This window comes from Pleurodeles waltl, chromosome 6 (genome assembly GCF_031143425.1).
Source record: "Pleurodeles waltl isolate 20211129_DDA chromosome 6, aPleWal1.hap1.20221129, whole genome shotgun sequence".
In the NCBI taxonomy this organism is placed as follows: Eukaryota; Metazoa; Chordata; class Amphibia; order Caudata; family Salamandridae; genus Pleurodeles; species Pleurodeles waltl.
The window spans coordinates 1714911545-1714935780 of record NC_090445.1 but is presented as its reverse complement, the minus strand read 5'-3'; the positions used below and the strand labels follow the sequence as shown (position 1 = coordinate 1714935780).

The 24236-nt window shown below is 48.2% G+C and overlaps 1 protein-coding gene across 1 annotated transcript in view; it reads right to left on the bottom strand.

Annotated features, from left to right (window-relative positions):
• TAP2 (transporter 2, ATP binding cassette subfamily B member) overlaps positions 1-24236 on the bottom strand; it is a 130903-nt gene that overhangs the window by 12217 nt on the left and 94450 nt on the right. Inside the window, exons 9-11 of the mRNA XM_069241929.1 lie at positions 15669-15842; positions 10005-10164; positions 1898-2034 (exon numbers count right to left, since the gene is read on the bottom strand). Of these exons, the coding sequence (XP_069098030.1) occupies positions 1898-2034; positions 10005-10164; positions 15669-15842 (471 nt within the window). The remainder of the gene's footprint in view (positions 1-1897; positions 2035-10004; positions 10165-15668; positions 15843-24236) is intronic.

Here is a 24236-nt window from a genome sequence, read left to right as displayed (position 1 = left end):
AAAGCTTTGCAAGAGGATACCACGAGACAGGCTAATTTTATGAGAAAGACGTGACCTGTGGCGAGATGTCTTGTATGGACCTAAGGGCTTCATTTAGTAGAAACGGGTGCCTTGACATCGATGTGCCTGTCTTCTAACACCAGCCCCAGACTCCTTAACGATCCCATGCTAGCGGTGTATTTATGATACAGTGCTCCACGACGCATGATTTTACAGATGCGTTAGAAATGTTGGCGCATCTGTTGGTGCAAAAGTGGTGCATTGCTGGAATAGCGTCAGTAATCTGACGCTACTCCAGCAATGCGAGGAGGGTCCCATATTACGAAGTCCAGCGCCACTTTAAGGCCTGCTCTGATGCTGTGAAGGTGGAGAATGGCGCAGTGGGATGCAATAAATTTCACTGCGTCAGTTCTGCGTGGCTTTTAATGTTGAAATGCCCACCCTGCATACCTGGCGCAGGTATAATGTGGCGCAGGGCTCTACACACAGGCGCATTGGTCCCACTGTGCCAGTTTCTAAATGTAACAGGTGTAGGGGACTGCTTATGCCACCATAGTATAAAAAAGAAGTGACACTATGGCGCCAAGGGGCTTGTAAATAAGTCTCTTGCAAAAGTGGCAGCAGAGAGGTCATTTAAAGATAGTGATTTACTTAGAGGAGAGCAACTATGGCTGGGTGATTCGGTGTACATGAGCCATTTAGGATATGGCCCTGAACATGACGTCACTTAGAGAAACAGTTAGGAGGCCAGGTATGGGCAGGGAGTTTTAGATGAAGCTTGACAGTTTTGGAGTGTGTACGTCAGAGGCCAAAGATCAAAAGTGTTGGTAAGCATCTGTGCAGACAGGGAAGCCCCCTGCTACCAAAGCCAAGGGGCAGCCGTAAACATCCTAGGGCCATCTTAAGTTTGGAATCTACTATAGTTTTATGTTTGTGAGTACTCCATGCTTCTGTGCCCGGACAGAGGGAGGTCGGAGTGTCTGCAACATGCTTCTATCTGTGGCCCCAGGGATGTGCAAAGAGCTCGCTTCAGGTCGCTTAAATGTACAGACTTCTCACCCCAATAAAACTGGGTGGGAATACGATTGCGACTCCTTGCAACCTGAGTGCGGCAAGAGTCCTGCATGAGACCATGGACCTCCATCCCAGTACGGATGCCCTACAAAAGGCATCTGTGGTAGCATGCAGTGGTCGCCTGGGCCCCTGCCTTCTTCTCAGAATGCCCACAGCGGTCATTTGCAGAGCTGGAGCTCTCCATCACAGACAGCTTCAAGTCTGCAAATCAGCACCACCTGCCTCAACTGTTCGGTCGCTTGTAGTGGGGCACAAAGTCTTTCTACATCTGCAGCGCCTTGAGACCCTCACGGGTGAGTAGCCACGCTTTACAAAAACTGATTGATTCATGCATTCAGTTAGGGTCACATAGGAGAGAGGATGCCTGTCTCACACCCACTTTATCTTTGTAATCCACCAAGACTCATACGTTGCAGATTGTGATTTGCCATTTTGCAGGTGCACATTCTATAATTGTGTAACTCGTTGGCATTGTGATGTTATTTGCACCATCCTCAGAGTCAGGGGTTAATGATGAGCCTAGAGGATGTTTGCAGAATACTGGCAGGTAACACCTTCATGGTGAGTGGTGGCGCAGCACTTAAGTGCATCCACACAATGCCCCACATTCAGCAGCAGATTGTTCACGTTGAGAGGTTGTCAAGTCAGCAAACTTAAAATCCTAGGTGGTACCGCCAATAAGTTGTGGAGTTGTTAACTCGGACACAGAAGAGGTGACAGGGCATTAAGTCTAGGCAAGGATGACTGTGTATGGTTGATTAAACTGTGTTAAAGGGCTACATGAACCAATCCACGGAGGTAGAGAGAGATCTGAGGGGTTTACCTTGTGCTCAGTGTCCACATCCAGGCAGCTGGAGGCTTCATCCAGGATCAGCACCTGTGGGTCCCGGACCAGAGCCCGGGCGACTGCGATGCGCTGCTTCTGTCCCCGGGCCAGGAGACCTCCCTGCTCCCCAACATCTGCGCATTAGGGGTAACAATAAGAAGGTGAGAAACCATCCCACCTCCACTCCTCTCATGCTGCGCCTTAGCTGTAAGCTTCATTCAATATGTTCCCCTAAGTGCCCACTAATCCCACCTCCACTCATCTCATGCTGCGCCTTAGCTGTAAGCTTCGTACCGTATGTTCCCCTGAGTGCCCACTCATCCCACCTCCACTCATCTCATGCTGCACCTTAGCTGTAAGCTTCGTACCACATGTTCCCCTGAGTGTCCACTCATCCCACCTCCACTCATCTCATGCTGCGCTTTAGCTGTAACCTTCAGACCGTATGTTCCTCTAAGTGCCACCTCATCCCACCTCCACTCATCTCATGCTGTGCTTAGCTGAGGGCCAGGATCAACCTGTTGCTTTTATCAGCAGGAGGTTGATCCCTAGAGAAAAGCGTTGGTCTGCCATAGAGAGGGAGGCCTTTGCTGTGGTCTGGGCACTGAAGAAGTTGAGGCCATACCTGTTTGGCACTCACTTCATTGTTCAGATAGACCACAAACCTCTACTTTGGCTAAAACAAATGAAAGGTGAAAACCCTAAATTGTTGAGGTGGTCCATATCCCTACATGGAATGGACTATACAGTGGAACATAGACCTGGGAGTACCCACTCCAATGCAGATGGACTCTCCAGATATTTCCACTTAGACAATGAAGACTCATCAGGTCATGGTTAGTCTTATTGTCCTTCGTTGGGGGGGGGGAGTTGTGTAGGAAAGTACCATCTTGCCTGGCATGTTACCCCCATATTTCACTGTATATATGTTGTTTTAGTCTATGTGTCACTGGGACCCTGCCAGGCAGGGTCCCGGTGCTCACAAGTGTGTGCCCTGTATGTGTTCCCTGTGTGATGCCTAACTGTCTCACTGAGGCTCTGCTAACCAGAACCTCAGTGGTTATGCTCTCTCTGCTTTCCAAATTTGTCACTAACAGGCTAGTGACTAAATTTACCAATTCACATTGGCATACTGGTACACCCATATAATTCCCTAGTATATGGTACTGAGGTAGCCAGGGTATTGGGGTTCCAGGAGATCCCTATGGGCTGCAGCATTTCTTTTGCCACCCATAGGGAGCTCTGACAATTCTTACACAGGCCTGCCACTGCAGCCTGCGTGAAATAACGTCCACGTTATTTCACAGCCATTTACCACTGCACTTAAGTAACTTAGAAGTCACCCATATGTCTAACCGTAACCTGGTGAAGGTTGGGTGCAATGTTACTTACTGTTTGGGCACCCTGGCACTAGCCAAGGAGCCCCCACATCGTTCAGGGCAAATTCCCCAGACTTTGTGAGTGCGGGGACACCATTACACGCGTGCACTGTACATAGGTCACTACCTATGTACCGCGTCACAATGGTAACTCCGAACATGGCCATGTAACATGTCTAAGATCATGGAATTGTCACCCCAATGCCATTCTGGCATAGGGGGGACAATTCCATGATCCCCCGGGTCTCTAGCATAGTACCCGGGTACTGCCAAACTGCCTTTCCGGGGTCTCCACTGCAGCTGCTGCCAACCCCTCAGATAGGTTTCTGCCCTCCTGGGGTCCAGGCAGCCCTGGCCCAGGAAGGCAGAACAAAGGATTTCCTCTGAGACAGGGTGTTACTCCCTCTCTCTTTGGAAATAGGTGTCAGGGCTGGGGAGGAGTAGCCTCCCCCAGCATCTGGAAATGCTTTGATGGGCACAGATGGTGCCCATCTCTGCATAAGCCAGTCTACACCGGCTTCGGGATCCCCCAGCCCTGCTCTGGTACGAAACTGGACAAAGGAAAGGGGAGTGACCACTACCCTGACCTGCACCTCCCAGGGGAGGTGCCCAGAGCTCCTCCAGTGTGTCTCAGACCTCTGCCATCTTGGAAACAGAGGTGTTTGTGGCACACTGGACTGCTCTGAGTGGCCAGTGCCAGCAGGTGACGTCAGAGGCTCCTTCTGATAGGCTCTTACCTCTCTTGGCAGCCAATCCTCCTTCTTTGGTAGCCAAACCTCCTTTTCTGGCTATTTAGGGTCTCTGCTTTGGGGAATTCTTCAGATAACGAATGCAAGAGCTCACCAGAGTTCCTCTGCATCTCCCTCTTCACCTTCTGCCAAAGGATCAACCGCTGACTGCTCAGGACGCCTGCAAACACGCAACAAAGTAGCAAGACGACTACTAGCAACCTTGTATTGCTTCATCCTGCCGGCTTTCTTGAATGTTTCCAGGTGGTGCATGCTCTGGGGGTAGCCTGCCTCCTCTCTGCACCAGGAGCTCTGAAGAAATCTCCTGTGGGTCGACAGAATCTTCCCCCTGCTAACGCAGGCACCAAACGACTGCAACACTGGTCCTCTGGGTCCCCTCTCATCCTGACGAGCGTGGTCCCTGGAACTCAGCAACTCTGTCCAAGTGACTCCCACAGTCCAGTGACTCTTCAGTCCAAGTTTGGTGGAGGTAAGTCCTTGCCTCCCCACGCTAGACTGCATTGCTGGGTACCACGTGATTTGCAGCTGCTCCGGCTCCTGTGCACTCTTCCAGGATTTCCTTCGTGCACAGCCAAGGCTGGGTCCCCGACACTCTAACCTGCAGTGCAGAACCTTCTGAGTTGTCCCCCGGCCTCGTGGGATTTCCTTTTGTGACTTCGCGTGGACTCCAGTTCACTCTTCTTCCAAGTGCCTGTTCAGGTACTTCTGCGGGTGCTGCCTGCTTCTGTGAGGACTCCCTGACTTGCTGGCCCCCCCCCTCTGTCTCCTCCTCCGAGTGGTGACATCCTGGTCCCTCCTGGGCCACAGCAGCACCCAAAAACCTCTACTGCGACCCTTGCAGCTAGCAAGGCTTGTTTGCAATCTTTCTGCATGGGATCTGCACCTCTGCAAGCTTCATCGCGACGTAGGACATCCGTCTTCCAAAGGAGAAGTCCCTAGCTCTCTTCTTTCTTGCAGAACTCCAAGCTTCTTCCATCCGGTGGCAGCTTCCTTGCACCCTCAGCTGGCATTTCCTGGGCTCCTGCCCACTCTCGACACTGTTGCGACTATTGGACTTGGTCCCCTTGTCTTACAGATACTCAGGTCCGGAAATCCACTGTTGTTGCATTGCTGGTGTTTGTTCCTCCTGCAGAAGCCCCCTATCACGACTTCTGTGCTCTCTGGGTGACCGGTGCACTTTACACCTACCTTTCAGGGTCTTGGGGTGGGCTATTTTTCTAACCCTCACTTTTTCCTTACAGTCCCAGTGACCCTCTACAAGCTCATATAAGTTTGGGGTCCATTCGTGGTTCGCATTCCACTTTTGGAGTATATGGTTTGTGTTGCCCCTATACCTATGTGTTCCTATTGCAATCTACTGTAATTTTACACTGCTTGCATTACTTTTCATGCTATTACCTGCATCATTTTGGTTTGTGTACATATATCTTGTGTATATATCTTATCCTCATACTGAGGGTACTCACTGAGATACTTTTGGCATATTGTCATAAAAATAAACTACCTTTATTTTTAGTACTTCTGTGTATTGTGTTTTCTTATGATATTGTGCATATGACACCAGTGGTATAGTAGGAGCTTTACATGTCTCCTAGTTCAGCCTAAGCTGCTTTGCCATAGCTACCTTCTATCAGCCTAAGCTGCTAGAAACACCTCTTCTACACTAATAAGGGATAACTGGACCTGGCACAAGGTGTAAGGTCCTCTGGTACCCACTACAAGCCAGGCCAGCCTCCTACACCCACTTATCCCACCTCCACTCATCTCATGCTGCGCCTTAGCTGTAAGCTTTGTACCACTGTGTAGGAAAGTACCATCTTGCCTGGCATGTTACCCCCATTTTTTCACTGTATATATGTTGTTTAGTTGTATGTGTCACTGGGATCCTGCAAGCCAGGGCCCCAGTGCTCATAAGTGTGCCTGAATGTGTTACCTGTGTTATGACTAACTGTCTCACTGAGGCTCTGCTATCCAGAACCTCAGTGGTTATGCTCTCTCATTACTTTCAAATTGTCACTAACAGGCTAGTGACCAATTTCACCAATTCACATTGGCATACTGGAACACCCTTATAATTCCCTAGTATATGGTACTGAGGTACCCAGGGTATTGAGGTTCCAGGAGATCCCTATGGGCTGCAGCATTTCTTTTGCCACCCATAGGGAGCTCTGACAATTCTTACACAGGCCTGCCACTGCAGCCTGAGTGAAATAACGTCCACGTTATTTCACAGCCATTTACCACTGCACTTAAGTAACTTATAAGTCACCTATATGTCTATCCTTTACCTGGTAAAAGTTAGGTGCAAAGTTACTTAGTGTGTGGGCACCCTGGCACTAGCCAAGGTGCCCCCACATGGTTCGGGGCAAATTCCCCGGACTTTGTGAGTGCAGGGACACCATTACACGTGTGCACTACACATAGGTCACTACCTATGTGTAGCTTCACAATGGTAACTCCGAATATGGCCATGTAACATGTCTATGATCGTGGAATTGCCCCCTCTATGCCATCCTAGCATAGTTGGCACAATCCCATGATCCCACTGGTCTGTAGCACAGACCCTGGTACTGCCAAACTGCCTTTTCAGGGGTTTCACTGCAGCTGCTGCTGCTGCCAACCCCTCAGACAGGTTTCTGCCCTCCTGGGGTCCAGCCAGGCTTGGCACAGGAAGGCAGAACAAAGGACTTCCTCAGAGAGAGGGTGTTACACCCTCTCCCTTTGGAAAATGGTGTGAAGGCAGGGGAGGAGTAGCCTCCCCCAGCCTCTGGAACTGCTTTCATGGGCACAGATGGTGCCCATTTCTGCATAAGCCAGTCTACACCGGTTTAGGGACCCCTCAGCCCTGCTCTGGCACGAAACTGGACAAAGGAAAGGGGAGTGACCACTCCCCTGACCTGCACCTCCCCTGGGAGGTGTCCAGAGCTCCTCCAGTGTGCTCCAGACCTCTGCCATCTTGGAAACAGAGGTGCTGCTGGCACACTGGACTGCTCTGAGTGGCCAGGGCCAGCAGGTGACGTCAGAGACTCCTTCTGATAGGCTCCTCCAGGTGTTGCTAGCCTATCCTCTCTCCTAAGTAGCCAAACCCTCTTTTCTGGCTATTTAGGGTCCCTGCTTTGGGGAATTCCTTAGATAACGAATGCAAGAGCTCATCAGAGTTCCTCTGCATCTCTTTCTTCACCTTCTGCCAAGGAATCGACTGCTGACCGCGCTGGAAGCCTGCAAAACTGCAACAAAGTAGCAAAGACGACTACTGCAACTCTGTAACGCTGATCCTGCCGCCTTCTCGACTGTTTTCCTGGTGGTGCATGCTGTGGGGGTAGTCTGCCTCCTCTCTGCACTAGAAGCTCCGAAGAAATCTCCCGTGGGTCCCCCTGCAATCGCAGGTACCAAAGAACTGCATCACCGGTCCCTTGGGTCTCCTCTCAGCACGACGAGCGAGGTCCCTTGAATCCAGCAACTCTGTCCAAGTGACTCCCACAGTGTCCCTCTGGCGACGTGGGACTCCTTTGTGCAACTTCGGGTGAGCACCGTTTCACTCTTCTTCGTAGTGCCTGTTCCGGCACTTCTGCGGGTGCTGCCGGCTTCTGAGAGGGCTCCTTGTCTTGCTCGACGCCCCCTCTGTCCCCTGTCCCCTGACGCAATTGGCGACATCCTGGTCCCTCCTGGGCCACAGCAGCATCCAAAAACCCTAACCGCACGATTTGCAGCTAGCAAGGTTTGTTGGCGGTATTTCGGCGGGAAAACACTTCTGCACGACTCTCCACGGCGTGGGGGATCCATCCTCCAAAGGGGAAGTCTCTAGCCCTTGTCGTTCCTGCAGAATCCTCACCTTCTACTGTCCAGTAGCAGCTTCTTTGCACCCACAGCTGGCATTTCCTGGCCATCTGCCCATCTCCGACTTGCTTGTGACTTTTGGACTTGGTCCCCTTGTTCCACAGGTACCCTCGACTGGAAATCCATCGTTGTTGCATTGCTGGTTTTTGTCTTTCCTGCAGAATTCCCCTATCACGACTTCTATGTCCTTTGGGGAACTTTAGTGCACTTTGCACTCACTTTTCAGGGTCTTGGGGTGGGCTATTTTTCTAACCCTTACTATTTTCTAATAGTCCCAGCGACCCTCTACAAGGTCACATAGGTTTGGGGTCCATTTGTGGTTCGCATTCCACTTTTGGAGTATATGGTTTGTGTTGCCCCTATCCCTATGTGTCCCCATTGCATTCTATTGTAACTATATATTGTTTGCACTGTTTTCTAAGACTATACTGCATATTTTTGGTATTGTGTACATATATCTTGTGTATATTTGCTATCCTCATACTGAGGGTACACTCTGAGATACTTTGGCATATTGTCATAAAAATAAAGTACCTTTATTTTTAGTATATCTGTGTATTGTGTTTTCTTATGATATTGTGCAAGTGACACTAGTGGTACTGTAGGAGCTTCACTCTTCTCCTAGTTCAGCCTAAGCTGCTCTGCTAAGCTACCATTATCTATCAGCCTAAGCTGCTAGACACCCTATACACTAATAAGGGATACCTGGGCCTGGTGCAAGGTGAAAGTACCCCTTGGTACTCACTACAAGCCAGTCCAGCCTCCTACACACGTTCCCCTAAGTGCCCACTCATCCCACCTCCACTCATCTCATGCTGCGCCTTAGCTGTAAGCTTCGTACCACATGTTCCCGTGAGTGCCCACTCATCCCACCTCCACTCATCTCATGCTGCGCCTTAGCTGTAAGCTTCGTACCACATGTTCCCCTGAGTGCCCACTCATCCCACCTCCACTCATCTCATGCTGCTCCTTAGCTGTAAGCTTCGTACCACATGTTCCCCTGAGTGCCCACTCATCCCACCTCTACTCATCTCATGCTGCTCCTTAGCTGTAAGCTTCGTACCACATGTTCCCCTGAGTGCCCACTCATCCCACCTCCACTCATCTCATGCTGCTCCTTAGCTGTAAGCTTCGTACCACATGTTCCCCTGAGTGCCCACTCATCCCACCTCCACTCATCCCATGCTGCGCCTTAGCTGTAAGCTTCGTACCACATGTTCCCCTGAGTGCCCACTCATCCCACCTCCACTCATCCCATGCTGCGCCTTAGCTGTAAGCTTCGTACCACATGTTCCCCTAAGTGCCCACTCATCCCACCTCCACTCATCCCATGCTGCGCCTTAGCTGTAAGCTTCGTACCACATGTTCCCCTAAGTGCCCACTCATCTCACCTCCACTCATCCCATGCTGCGCCTTAGCTGTAAGCTTCGTACCACATGTTCCCCTAAGTGCCCACTCATCTCACCTCCACTCATCCCATGCTGCGCCTTAGCTGTAAGCTTCGTACCACATGTTCCCCTAAGTGCCCACTCATCCCACCTCCACTCATCTCATGCTGCGCCTTAGCTGTAAGCTTCGTACCACATATTCCCCTGATTGCCCACTCATCCCACCTCCACTCATCTCATGCTGTGCCTTAGCTGTAAGCTTCGTACCACATGTTGCCCTAAGTGCCCACTCATCCCACCTCCACTCATCTCATGCTGCGCCTTAGCTGTAAGCTTCGTACCACATGTTGCCCTAAGTGCCCACTCATCCCACCTCCACTCATCTCATGCTGTACCTTGGTTGTCAGCAATATTTCACCTGCTCTCTTTAGTGCCCTTCAAGCTACTTCTCACCCTGATTCTTTTGTACCCATTTTCTCACCTATTCCCTTCAGTGCCATCCTCGTGTTCCCTCCTTTCCCCAATCTTTGCTTGACCCACTCCTCCACATTCGCTTTAGCTGTAGGCAGTCTCCCAGCTATTTCCATCAATACCACTCTATTCCATCCAAAACCCAGTCTTTGCGTCCCATTTGCTTTAGCTGTAGGCTGCCTCCCACCCATTTCCCACCAGTACCACTCCATTCCATCCAACACCCAGTCTTTTCTTTGCCCATTCTCACGCCTCTTGCCTTCAGACCCTCATGCCTCACCCATCTCATATGCCTTCTCCATCTTCTGGATGAACTGGGTGGCGTTGGCCATCTCTGCAGCTTCCTTGACCTTCGACATCGAGGCATCCTGAAGGCCATAAGTGATGTTCTGTTTGATTGACCCAGTGAAGAGGACGGGCTCCTGCCCCACCAGCGAGATCTGGGAAGACAATACAGAGAAGCATATGTATGTGATGGTACCTTTATGGCAAGATGTCAAAGTTGGACACTTGTAGAACTCAAGGCAGAATACAAACCATGGGCATTATCTTATGTTTATGTGCAAATTAACTCTTGCCTAGGGAACTCCATCAGGACAAAGAGGTCCTCAGTGCGGCTTCATATTCACAACATAAGGTCCAAGAATTTATTTTGTGCAATGAAATCATGAAGCGATTGATCATGCTCTTTATTTGGGCCAAAAGTGTTTATTGATGGAACCTGGTGGCTAAACTGCTGAGGGCTCAGGGAGGCTGTACAGCGAAGGTTGTCGAGATACACGTTCCTGGTGTGTCTCAGCATTCCGGTTTACACGTATGCCACATGTCCAAGTCTCAAACACCCAGATCCATCCACACTAGGGACTGCAGCAATCAAAGTGTGGGCTGCAGGATTCCATGTGGCATCCCTGAGTAACACCATGGATACTGATGGGTGCAACGTTGAGATCCAAAAGGATAGGTGCAGGAAGAATGCCACATAGACTGATCTGTTCGGGTGCCACCTCTGAGAACCAAGGGCGTAAACATGAGCAGCCTGCTACTGTCTGGTAGAACAAAGCAGTGGAATGAATCTTTATAAACCAGCCCACTGAGACTGTGGCACAGGATGGCAAGGCTCTGGTGCTCTTCTTTTACAGGGCACCGTCTGACTTAAGTTCTGTTCCTTTATATGGCAAAGACTGGCCCGTGCAGGCCAGGATCAGGTACATACACTGGGAGCCCCAGGGAGTGCAGTGCGTTGCTGGATCTAGGCTGGCAGGAGCTTTTACCCTCCTATAGATATCCCCTGGTACCTGTTCTTGGCAGTATTTGGCTTGTTGAATTTTCACAAGTTAGTTTTAGTCTTATGAGATTGGGCATTAGGATAGGTTTACTGAAGGAAATGTGTAGTCCGTCTCTGGCTCTTCAGTGTTGAACATCTAATTTTCTGTGCAACATCAGCATAATAAATAAAGGATATACTCCCAATTAACACTTCTGGATTTCTTTCCTCCTCCACCCCTCCATTACTCCAGTCAATCTAACTAACAAACTCTCATATCCGCGGCTCAAATTAACTCATAATAATACTAAAACTGTACTCATTATTAAACAATACTAATCCATCACTAATTCTTGTTGGGTTCCGGAGTAGCGTGCTACTCATCGAAAAGCGCTTCGACGCCTCGTCAGGGGTAGTAAGCGCTATATAAATACGATTACAATACAATACAATACACTGGGTGTGCAGTCCAGGTCAGGAGTCCTTGCAGAGGACAAGCTCTACCCAGACAAAGGCTGTACACAGACTGGTCTATACGCTTCCCTGTCACAACACACTCTGGCTTTGTCCGAGTTACAGGACAGCGATTAGCCCAGATCTAAATTAAAATTCATCTGCAGGCCACAGAATGGACCATGTCTGGCTAAGGTTATTTTACCAGGCACAGATTCACATATTCTGGGCCAGGTTATTTTACCAGGCCCAGATTCACATATTCTGGGCCAGGTTATTTCGCCGGGCACAGATTCACATATTCTGGGCCAGGTTATTTCACCAGGCACAGATTCACATAACCTGGCTCAGGTTATTTTACCTGGCACAGAATCACATATTCTGGCTGAGGTTATTTCACCAGGCACAGATTCACACATTCTGGGTTAGGTTATTTCACTGGGCACAGATTCACACATTCTGGCTCTGGTTTTTTCACCGGGCATAGATTCACACATTCTGGGTTAGGTTATTTCACCGGGCACAGATTCACACATTCTGGGTCAGGTTATTTCACCGGGCACAGATTCACACATTCTGGGTCAGGTTATTTCACCGGGCACAGATTCACATATTCTGGGCGAGGTTATTTTACCGGGCATAGATTCACACATTCTGGGTCAGGTTATTTCACCGGGCACAGATTCACACATTCTGGGTCAGGTTATTTCACCGGGCACAGATTCACATATTCTGGGCGAGGTTATTTTACCGGGCATAGATTCACACATTCTGGGTCAGGTTATTTCACCAGGCACAGATTCACACATTCTGGGTCAGGTTATTTCACCGGGCACAGATTCACATATTCTGGGCGAGGTTATTTTACCGGGCACAGATTCACATATTCTGGGCCAGGTTATTTCACCGGGCACAGATTCACACATTCTGGGCCAGGTTATTTCACCAGGCACAGATTCACATATTCTGGGACAGGTTAATTGACCAGGCACAGATTCACATATTCTGGGACAGGTTATTTCAGGTTCCTTTGCAGGAACAGGCTGACCTAAACTATATGAGGTTCCTTTGAAAAGCAAAGGTTGGGTAAGTCCTGTTCTCTTATAGGGCGAATCCTTGGCCTGTTTCTTTTTGTCTTTTTTACATGGTGTTTTATTGAGAGTATTCAAAGAGTACCAGCGGGTGAGAGCGTCCAGTAAATAGCAGTATGATGCGGTCACTATCACAACTTAAAGTGATACAGAACAGGGTATTAGAGGACATGTGACATAACACATAGATACTGAGCAGCTCACGGCTACATTGGGCTGCAGTTACCTGTTGGTACTCTGATTCTAGTCACTATGGCACAGTCCAGGTGGGTTCCATCAGTGGAGGCCTTATGGGATACAGGTGAAGCAGCTTCCCAAGAGCTCCCCGGGGGATGGTGGGTGTTTCTAAAAGGTAATGCCGGAGAGAGCCCCATATGTCTCGGTCTGGCGGTGCGGGGGGCTCTCGCTCAGCATACTACTGTGTGTTATAATAGGGCAGGTCCGATTTCCAGCTCCATATAGTGGGGGCTCTGCCTCCCTCCCGGCACTTGAAGACCTGGGGCCATATTACACAATGTGCCCCTGGGGGTGCAATGGGCGTTTATGTCCGCTTTGAGCACCTCCAGGGCACTTTAGTACTACAGAAGGGGCCGTAGGTGTTTGTGGGGCCCCTTCTGTAATACTGGTAGCCCTGGCGCACACACAGCACCAGCGCTATCACCAGAGGGTGTCCCCCCATTTGAATGGGGGTGTGGCCCCTTGCAAATGAGGGAATCTCTTTGCCTCTGCACTCGTGCCATATTACAGATGCGGGCGCAGAGGCAAGGAAGCTGTCATGAGGGGACCTAAAAGGTGGTGCACTGCCAGGGCGCAGGTGATGCAGCCCTCTCTAAGGGGGATGGGGGTACCATGGACCCGCCGAGACATTTCCTTGCAGACGGGTACAGTAACTCACTGCACCCGCCTCCAAGGGGTTCTCTAATCCCCCTTAAAAGTGCAGACACGTTGCCACCTCCATTGTAAAACATGGAGTAGCTATTAAACAGCCGCTCTGTATTTCACTTGAATGCACTGCCCTGGGGGCAGTGCATCCGTTCTAATGTGCGCACACACCTGGTTTGCGCCGAGCGCCTGGCGCAAACAAGGAAAGATGCACCGCATTCGTAATACGCCCCTGGGGTTTAGCTATATGTAGCGCCAGGGCTGCCACTTTACTGGTCTCCTCTGCAATAGGTGCCACCCACCCCAGAAGTGCAATATTGGGGTCCAATGGCAGTTCTTCACTCACTATAGTAGATCGCATGTCCCACACCTCCCTTCAGTACTGAACTAGGAGGGGCAGTGTAGGAAGTCTAGGTCCCCGCATCGCAAGCATGTAGAGTCTTTGTAAACCCATTTTCCGTAGACTCACAGCATGTAATATAGCATGTGCATATATTTTAAATGGATTTTGCAGAGTTTACTTCTAGATGTTCGGCGAGCTGTTTGCATCAGCAGAAATCCCATTCCTTGTCCTTTAAATGTGTGTACAGAGCGCTGTCCACTTCACCGTAGAGTTCATGACTGTTATGGGGGCCTCAGTCTGTAGTAGTGATAGAGGGTGGTCACCAAATTTCTAGCCGTCTGGGCGGTTTTAATGTTCCCAGTAGTTAGAGAGAAGGTGGTTCTAATGGTAACCGTGGCATATTAGCTCTATGGGCCACATGTAGGAAAATCCGAGATTGTGACTCGCAATTTCCGAGTCGCAATCTCGGATGCAGAACGGTGTCTCAGACACCGTCTGCGACTCACTATGGGGTCGCAAAGACCCACCTCATCAATATTCATGAGGTGGGTCGCATTTTGCGACCCCACAGCGAGTCCCTGCACTCACAGGAATGGTGGCCTGCTGTAGTCAGGAGACCTCCATGTCTGTGACTGCTTTGGAAATAAAGCAGTTTTTTTGGTTTTTCATTTTGCAGCCCGTTTTCCTTAAAGGAAAACGAGTTGCAAAATGAAAAAAATACCGAAACCGTTTGGTTTCGTTTTTTTCAGAGCAGGCAGTGGTCCATAGGACCACTGTCTGCTCTGAAAAAATATTACTGTCGACATTCACAAAGGGGAAGGGGTCCCATGGGGACCCCTTCCCTTTTGCGAATGAGTTACCACTAGTGTGACACTGGTGGTAACTACGAGTTGCTTTGCGACCGCATTCGCGGTCACAAAGCAATTATCAATTGCAAAGCGAGTCGCAAATAGGAAGGGAACACCCCTTCCTATTTGCGAGTCGCATTCACAAATTGCGAGTCGGTACCGACTCGCAATTTGTGAATGTGCATCGCGTGAGGCCGTTTGCATGACGCAAACTGCGATTTTTGCAGTTTGCGACATGCAAACGGCTTGCTACATCTGGCCCTATGTGTGGTCGTCATGCAGTAGTAAGGCTTTACCAGTCCAGGTCAGGTTCCCTACAAGCACAGACTGACCCCATAAAGACTTGGGCCCATATTTAAGACACCCTAGTGTCACGTTAGTGCCACGCAAGGTGCAAGGCGCTCAGATGCAGCATAAGTCGCTGTGTTGCGCTACTCTGCCCTGAGTAGGAGTTACGAGGGCGCTGCATGGTGTTCCCATCCAACTCCCTTGGATTTTGATGCGTCCCCAGATTTACAAGACCTTGTATACCTGAAGATGCGCCAAACCTTACACCTCACCAGAGGAGGCGCAACAAGGATAAATATCCTTATTTCTCCACGTTTTTTCCTCTTTCTATGTGTGCTTCATTCTGCAGCACACATAGAAAGAAGAAAATGCCTTAGGGGATGTTTGTGCAGGGAGGTGTTCCTTCCTGCACAGAACAATCCTGCACGCAATGCTGACACCCTCGAACCATGGTGCAAAGGGGCTTGTGTTGGCGCTAAGCTGCTGAAACGGCACCAGTGCAGGGGGCAGCACAGTAATGCACCACATGTCATAGATATGGCACATCCCTGCTCTTTCCCTCTGAAGCAGGGCAGTGCACAAGGGTGACTTGCTGCCTTGTGCCAAAAACTCATAAATCTGGTCCTTGATTCCTAGAAAGACATATCCTGGCCGGCCCATTTCTGGTTCCTTTACAGGCACAGGCTGGGATGGTTCAGTTGAGGTTTCTCCCTCTTTAAGACAGTAAGCCACCTAAGACAATGTCTTCCTACACAAGATACATCCAACGTGTTACCTTTGAATGGAGGTACTTGTGGTCGTACTGATCAATCGGTCGTCCGTCCAGCAGGATCTCCCCCGCCTGTGGTTCGTAGAATCGCTGCAGTAGAGACACGCATGTGGTCTTTCCTCCACCCGAAGGTCCCACCAGGGCTGTGATTTTACCAGGCTTCAGCTCAAAAGAGACATCCTGACAAGGAGAGATGACAGAATCAGTCAATAGCAATAAGGACAGAACTGGATCCCTCCTACGCTAAAAACGTGAGTTCTACATATGAGTAGTTTCAGTGCTTTAACAGAGCTGCGGGTTGGGCTTGCGTTTACCAGAGTGTCACACATTTACAGAAATGGGCACTTCCAGAAGTACTTAGAAGTTTTACCTATCCAATATTCCACCCTCCCCCCCCCCACACACACTTTCTAAGTCATTCTAAAGTCATAATGTGACGCCTTTTTGGAGCTACAGGTAGTCAGAGGTTTGTAGACAGTCCTGGGGCCCACAGTCTTGCCACACCAAATACTCAATGTTTGCGGTTGACTCCTTTAAAATAAAACTTTGAGTGTCCAGGCTGTTCCTATTTCCAATAAGAATATTCGACACTTTAAAAACAGGTAAACACCGAAACCAGAAGTGGGTGGTTCCTTAGTGGCAACCCATGCGTACCCAGTGGGAAAGGGATTCCGCCAGCTGGCCCTTCTCTGAGGAAATGGACCAGAGTATCGGTCTCTTGGACAACTGGCTCATGCGACCCTGTGGCTCTGGAGGAGCCTGTGTCCTGCAAAGCTGTCCTACACAGATCCTTCACAGAATGTGGACTTTAGCGGTCATCATGGAGTAGGAGACTTCTCCCTGGCAAGGGCCCTCCAGCTCTGTTTGAGGCCCTCTTTCCACAGCTGCCAGAAAGGCGCCTCTCTGTCTTCCTGGACCAAGGGCCCATCTACAACAAAATGCTGGCTGAAGGGACTCAGACTTATTGTCCTCTGATGGGGAGACCTGTTGCGATCTTCTGGTCGCCCAGGAGGTGGTGGAATGACTCCAGACGGGAGGCCACTTCACAAGGCGACCATGGATATGAAAAGACAAAGTGTGAAGTTTATTCTAGCACGTGAGCTTCAGCTACGCACAAAGGCATCTGGTCGGCTACATTTCTCAACCCTTCAGAGTTACCTGGTACAGGGAGCGGGGCAGAAGTTGTGTACGTGCAGGTTCCACTGATTGCGATGCACCGGCTTGTCAGCCCAGTACAGACCACCATCTTGTGAGATAAAGGCATGTGGAGTCCAATAAACTGCAGTCACCCATCCCTGCATGCACGTGTACGCGCGCTCACACACACACACGTACACAATCCACATATAGACAGATGCAGTTATACATACACACAGGCACACCCACCCACCCAAACACGCACAGGTACACGCCCAATGATGCGTGCAGTCAACCTTTGTGTAGGATCCAGACATCAGGAAAGTAAGGAAGTCTAGTTTTAGGAGACCACAGATTTTAGACAAAGGGGGCTGATAGGCCATTGCTCCAAAGGGGTACCTCTTCACACAGATGCGGACACACACACACACACACACACACACACACAGCCTTACCCTACTGACTGCAGTTAATGCTGCCACTATTATTCTCTTACAGCCTTTCAAGAGAGGACCACAGTCCCTCACTGGAAGACGTGTGAACATTGTGTACGTCCAGCACCAGAGCACAGCTCTAACATCCTCTGTCAGTAAACAGTACAACTTCCTGTTTGCTCATATGCAGAGGGCATTCAACCAACACTTAGCAGAAGTCAGCTCTGATGAAAGACAGCAGCAACCTCTAAACTTAGCTCTGCAGAGATGACATTTCATGGACTGTTGGTGGTTTTCATGTATTCTTCAACACCTGACAAAATACTCATATTTAATGGCATTGTTGGCAAAGACCACTTTAGTCTTAAAAGTAACATGAGAGTAACAAGACATCCATCAACATTCCCATAGTGCACTACCAAAAACCCATGCAGTTGAGCAGGTAATTCCGTCAGGCCTTGTGCCACAAAATCAAACAATCCTGAAAGTCCCTGTGTGGAACCAAGTGTTGAGGTCTTTATTTAAAGTTCCAGGACAATCAGTGACGTAGCAAAACCATGTATGGGTGCTCTCGCTTACCACTGGTGTCCCAGGGTTCCAATGTGATAATGAAAATGTCACTTACCCAGTGTACATCTGTTCGTGGCATTAGTCGCTGCAGATTCACATGTTGAGCACAGTCCGCAGCCTGGTGTTGGGCTCGGAGTATTACAAGTTGTTTTTCTTCGAAGAAGTCTTTTTTTGGTCACGGGACCAAAGGACTCCTCCCTCTTCGGCTCCATTGCGCATGGGCGTCGACTCCATCTTAGATTGTTTTCCCCGCAGAGGGTGAGGCTGGAGTTGTTTGCTATAAATAGTGCCCATGCAATGGAGTGAATACGTATGTACATAAAAAGTTTATAATAATTATTTACAAATGTACAAATGTTTAAGATTTAAGATTTACTTCTAAACGGCTACAGGCTTCCCGGGGAGGCGGGAGGGCACATGTGAATCTGCAGCGACTCATGCCACGAACAGATGTACACTGGGTAAGTGACATTTTCAGTTCGATGGCATATGTTGCTGCAGATACACATGTTTTGCATAGACTATAAAGCAGTTACCTCCCCTAAAAGCGGTGGTTTAGCCTGTAGGAGTTGAAGTAGTTTGGAATAATGTTCTTAGTACAGCTTGGCCCACTGTAGCTTGTTGTGCATTTAGTACATCTACACAGTAGTGTTTAGTAAATGTATGAGGTGTAGACCAGGTTGCAGCCTTACATATTTCGCTCATAGAAATGTTTCCTAGAAAGGCCATTGTAGCACCTTTCTTTCTGGTTGAGTGTGCCTTTGGTGTAATAGGCAATTCTCTTTTGGCTTTAAGATAGCATGTTTGAATACATCTGACTATCCATCTAGCAATGCCTTGTTTAGAGATTGGATTTCCTATGTGTGGTTTTTGAAAAGCTATGAACAGTTGTTTTGTTTTCCTGATTAACTTTGTTCTGTCAATGTAGTACATTAGTGCTCTTTTGATGTCTAATGTATGCAGTGCCCTTTCAGCCACGGAATCTGGCTGTGGGAAGAACACTGGTAATTCTACTGTTTGATTTAAATGGAATGGTGAGATTACTTTTGGTAGAAATTTTGGATTTGTTCTTAGAACTATTTTATTTTTGTGTATTTGAATAAATGGTTCTTGTATGGTAAATGCCTGTATTTCACTTACTCTTCTGAGGGATGTGATTGCAATGAGAAATGCGACTTTCCACGTTAAATATTGCATTTCACAGGAATGCATGGGTTCAAAAGGTGGACCCATGAGTCTTGTTAAGACGATGTTAAGGTTCCATGAAGGAACTGGTGGTGTTCTTGGTGGTATAATTCTTTTTAGCCCTTCCATGAATGCTTTAATAACTGGTATTCTAAATAGAGACGATGAATGAGTAGTTTGTAGGTAAGCAGATATTGCTGCGAGGTGTATTTTTATAGATGAAAAAGCGAGGTTTGCTTTTTGCAAATGTAGTAAGCATCCCACTATGTCCTTTGTAGAGGCATGCAATGGTTGGATTTGATTGGTATGGCAGTAGCAAACAAATCTTTTCCACTTAGATGCATAGCAGTGTCTAGTGGAAGCTTTTCTAGCTTGTTTTATGACCTCCATACATTCTTGTGTGAGGTCTAAGTGTCCGAATTCTAGGATTTCAGGAGCCAAATTGCTAGATTCAATGATGCTGGGTTTGGATGCCTGATCTGTTGTTTGTGTTGTGTTAACAGATCTGGTCTGTTGGGTAGTTTGACATGCGGTACTAGTGAAAGGTCTAGTAGAGTTGTATACCAAGGTTGTCTTGCCCATGTGGGTGCTATCAGTATGAGTTTGAGTTGGTTTTGACTCAATTTGTTTACTAGATATGGAAGGAGAGGGAGAGGGGGAAAAGCGTATGCAAATATCCCTGACCAACTCATCCATAGAGCATTGCCTTGTGATTCGCGGTGTGGGTACCTGGATGCGAAGTTTTGGCATTTTGCGTTTTCTTTTGTTGCGAACAAATCTATCTGGGGTGTTCCCCAAATTTGAAAGTAATTGTTCAGAACTTGGGGGTGAATTTCCCATTCGTGGACTTGGTGGTGATCTCGCGAAAGGTTGTCTGCTAGTTGGTTTTGGATCCCTGGAATAAATTGTGCTATTAGGCGAATGTGGTTGTGAATCGCCCACTGCCATATTTTTTGTGTTAGGAGACACAATTGTGTTGAGTGTGTTCCTCCTTGTTTGTTTAAATAATACATTGTTGTCATGTTGTCTGTTTTGACAAGAATGTATTTGTGTGTTATTATGGGTTGAAAGGCTTTTAACGCTAGAAATACTGCTAACAGTTCTAGGTAATTTATATGAAATTTTGTTTGGTGTACGTCCCATTGTCCTTGAATGCTGTGGTGATTGAGGTGTGCTCCCCACCCTGTCATGGAAGCATCTGTTGTTATAACGTATTGAGGCACTGGGTCCTGAAATGTCCGCCCTTTGTTTAAATTGTTGCTGTTCCACCATAGAAGCGAGAGGTATGTTTGGCGGTCTACCAACACCAGATCTAGAAGTTGACCCTGTGCTTGTGACCATTGTGATGCTAGGCACTGTTGTAAGGGTCGCATGTGTAGTCTTGCGTTTGGGACAATGGCTATGCATGATGACATCATGCCTAGAAGTTTTAGCACAAATTTTGCTTGTATCTTTTGGTTTTGAAACATAGCACTTATTACCTTGTGGAATGCTTGAACTCTTTGTGGACTTGGAGTGGCAATTCCTTTTGATGTGTTGATGGTTGCCCCTAGATATTGTTGTGTCTGACACGGTTCGAGGTGTGACTTTGTATAGTTGATGGAGAAACCCAGTTTGTGAAGGGTTTGTGTGACATATGTGGTGTTGTTTGTGCACTTTCTTACTGTGTTGGTCTTGATTAGCCAATTGTCTAGGTAAGGAAACACATGTATTTGTTGTCTCCTGATATGTGCTGCTACTACTGCTAGACATTTTGTGAATACTCTTGGTGCAGTTGTTATTCCGAATGGCAACACCTTGAATTGGTAATGTATTCCTTTGAATACGAACCTTAGGTACTTTCTGTGAGAAGGATGTATCGGTATATGAAAGTACGCATCTTTTAGGTCTAATGTGGTCATGTAATCTGGCTGTTTGAGCAGTGGAATGATGTCTTGTAGTGTGACCATGTGAAAGTGGTCCGATATGATGTAGGTATTTAGTGTCCTGAGATCTAATATTGGTCTTGATGTTTTGTCTTTTTTTGGAATTAGAAAGTACAGGGAGTAAACTCCTGTGTTTTTTTGTTGTACTGGTACTAATTCTATTGCATCCTTTTGCAGTAGTGCTTGAACTTCTAGTCCTAAAAGTTCTAAATGTTGTAGTGACATTTTGCGTGTTTTTGGAGGGATGTTTGGTGGGAATTTGTGGAATTCTATGCAATAGCCATGTTGGATTATTGCTAATACCCAATTGTCTGTTGTAATCTGCTGCCAAGATTGGTAGAATTGGCTTAGTCTTCCCCCCACGGGTGTTGAGTGAAGGGGTTGTGTGACTTGAAAGTCACTGTTTAAGTGGAGGTGTTTTTGGAGTTTGGAATTTTCCCCTACTCCTTGGGAATTGACCCCCTCTATATCCCCTGAAACCTCCCCTTTGGAATGAACCCTGATAGGGTGTGGTTCTTGTTTGTTGGCTGGTGGTGTCTGTGGGTTGGCCACGAAACCCCCCTCTAAATGGAGTTTTTCTAAAAGAGCCTCTGCTCTGCGGGGAGTAGAGTGCGCCCATGGCTTTGGCCGTGTCTGTGTCCTTTTTAAGTTTTTCAATGGCTGTGTCCGCTTCAGGGCCAAAAAGTTGTTTTTCGTTGAAGGGCATATTAAGGACAGCCTGCTGGATTTCAGGTTTGAACCCTGAAGTGCGGAGCCATGCGTGTCTCCTTATGGTGACAGCAGTGTTGACTGTTCTTGCTGCAGTATCGGCTGCGTCCATTGAAGAGCGGATTTGATTGTTCGAGATCGTTTGTCCCTCTTCAACTATTTGCTGCGCCCTTTTTTGGTATTCCTGGGGAAGATGGTCTATGAGAAGTTGCATCTCATCCCAGTGTGCGCGGTCATATCGGGCTAGCAGCGCTTGAGAATTTGCGATGCGCCATTGGTTGGCTGCCTGTGATGCGACTCTTTTTCCTGCCGCATCAAATTTTCGGCTTTCTTTGTCCGGAGGTGGGGCGTCGCCAGATGTATGGGAATTTGCTCTTTTGCGAGCTGCCCCTACTACTACGGAGTCAGGTGGTAACTGTGAAGTAATAAACACTGGGTCTGTGGGTGGTGGTTTATATTTCTTATCCACCCTTGGGGTGATGGCTCTTGATTTTACGGGCTCTTCAAAAATTTGTTTTGCGTGCCGTAACATCCCTGGTAGCATTGGGAGACATTGATATTGGCTATGTGTAGCCGAGAGGGTGTTAAATAAAAAATCATCCTCTATAGGATCGGAATGCAGTTGGACATTGTGGAATTCTGCTGCCCTAGCCACCAGTTGCGAGTATGAGGTACTGTCCTCTGGCGGTGACGGCTTTGTGGGGTATGAATCGGGATCATTGTCCGGCACTGGGGTCTCGTATAAGTCCCAAGCGTCTTGATCCTGATTATCTTGACTTATAGTAGTTTGCGCTGGTGAGTGCATTTGTGGCGGAGTTTGTGCCGGCGATGCCTGTTGTGGTGGAGAGGGCGGAGGCGTGACTTTTTTAACCACTTTGGCTTGTGGTTGTGCGTCATCCTTGAGAAATCCGATCCTTCTTTTTCTCATTATTGGGGGAAGGGTTGATATCTTCCCTGTGTCTTGTTGGATGTACAGTCTCTTTTGTGTGTAGTCTGATTCTACACTTTGGAGCTCTTGTCCAAATCTGTGCATCTGGCCACTTATTCCTTGTTCCTCTGTGTAGGAAGGAGGTGTGGAACTTTTCGGCGCCGAGAGAGAATCTTTTTTCGGCTTCGGTACCGACTGAATTTTTGTGGCTTTCGGCAGTGTGTCTCGGTGCCGATGTTTTTCGGTGCCGGCATCTTGTTTTTGCTTCTCGGAGCCGCTATCTCGGCTCCGAGGTTGCTCCATGGCGGTCCCTCGACCGGAGTCGGGTGTCTTCGCTATGGGCGTGCCCTTTTTCGGCGCCTTCGACGGGTCACCGGTTTTATGGGTCGAGCCATGGCCTGTTGGCAGTGGCGTCCCCTGGGCTTTTGTTTTTTCGATGGTCTTTATTTTCGACGTCTTACTCACTGTTTTTTGTTGTTGTTCGACGTCGGAGTCTCCGGATTCTGAGTCCGGAACCGAGAATGTTTCCTCTTCGTCGTCGAAACGTTGTTTTGTCGGCGTGGACGCCATTTGTAGACGCCTGGCTCTTCGGTCCCGGAGTGTTTTTCTGGACCGGAAGGCTAAACAGGCCTCACAGGTATCCTCCTTGTGCTCGGGGGACAAGCACAAGTTACAGACCAAGTGCTGATCTGTATAAGGATACTTACTGTGACATTTTGGGCAGAAACGGAACGGGGTCCGTTCCATCGGCTTCGGCGTCACACGCGGTCGGGCCGACCAGGCCCCGATGGGGGATCGAAGCTACCCCAAAGTCTTCCGATGATCGGTGTCGATGTACCTAACTATCCCGATACCGAACGGAACAATACCGACGCTTTCTTCCGAGATTCTGACTAACTTTCCGAACCGAAACACGGAGCGAAAAGGAACACGTCCGAACCCGACAGCGGAAAAAAACAATCTAAGATGGAGTCGACGCCCATGCGCAATGGAGCCGAAGAGGGAGGAGTCCTTCGGTCCCGTGACCAAAAAAAGACTTCTTCGAAGAAAAACAACTTGTAATACTCCGAGCCCAACACCAGGCAGCGGACTGTGCTCAACATGTGTATCTGCAGCAACATATGCCATCGAACTCCAAGTTCCAATAGGAATGCAATCTTAACTTTTATTTGCTTCTAGATGGTAAAAAGAAACCAAAAATTAAACACGGCTAAGACTGAATGATTGTAACTAGAAGTCTGATTGATCGGTGGGCGCCAAATTGTTGACGCTTGAGTTTGGGTCCAGATCCAGAAAATACAGTAACAAAACATGTTTAATTCTTCATTCGTATCTCTTACCTGAACACAGAAATGAGAAAGTGGCCATGGCCTGGTCTGACAAGTTGTTAAAGATGATTTTCCTTTATGTTCCAATGGATCAGTGGTCTCCAAACTTTTTAACCCCAATGGAAAAATAAAAATCATTGGGTCCCCCCTCAGATATTTTCAAAATTATTTTATAAAGCTGCAAATAATTAAATACGTCTAGACTTATTTAAACATTGCAGTTAAGTGCTGTTACCTTTTTTTAAAGTGCAATAACATGCTTCTGCTTAAAACAAAGGCCTGTTATCTGTATAATGCTTCTTATGCCCAGAGTCTGGCGCCCCCCCCCCAGTATCACTTGTGCCCACACTAGGGGGGGG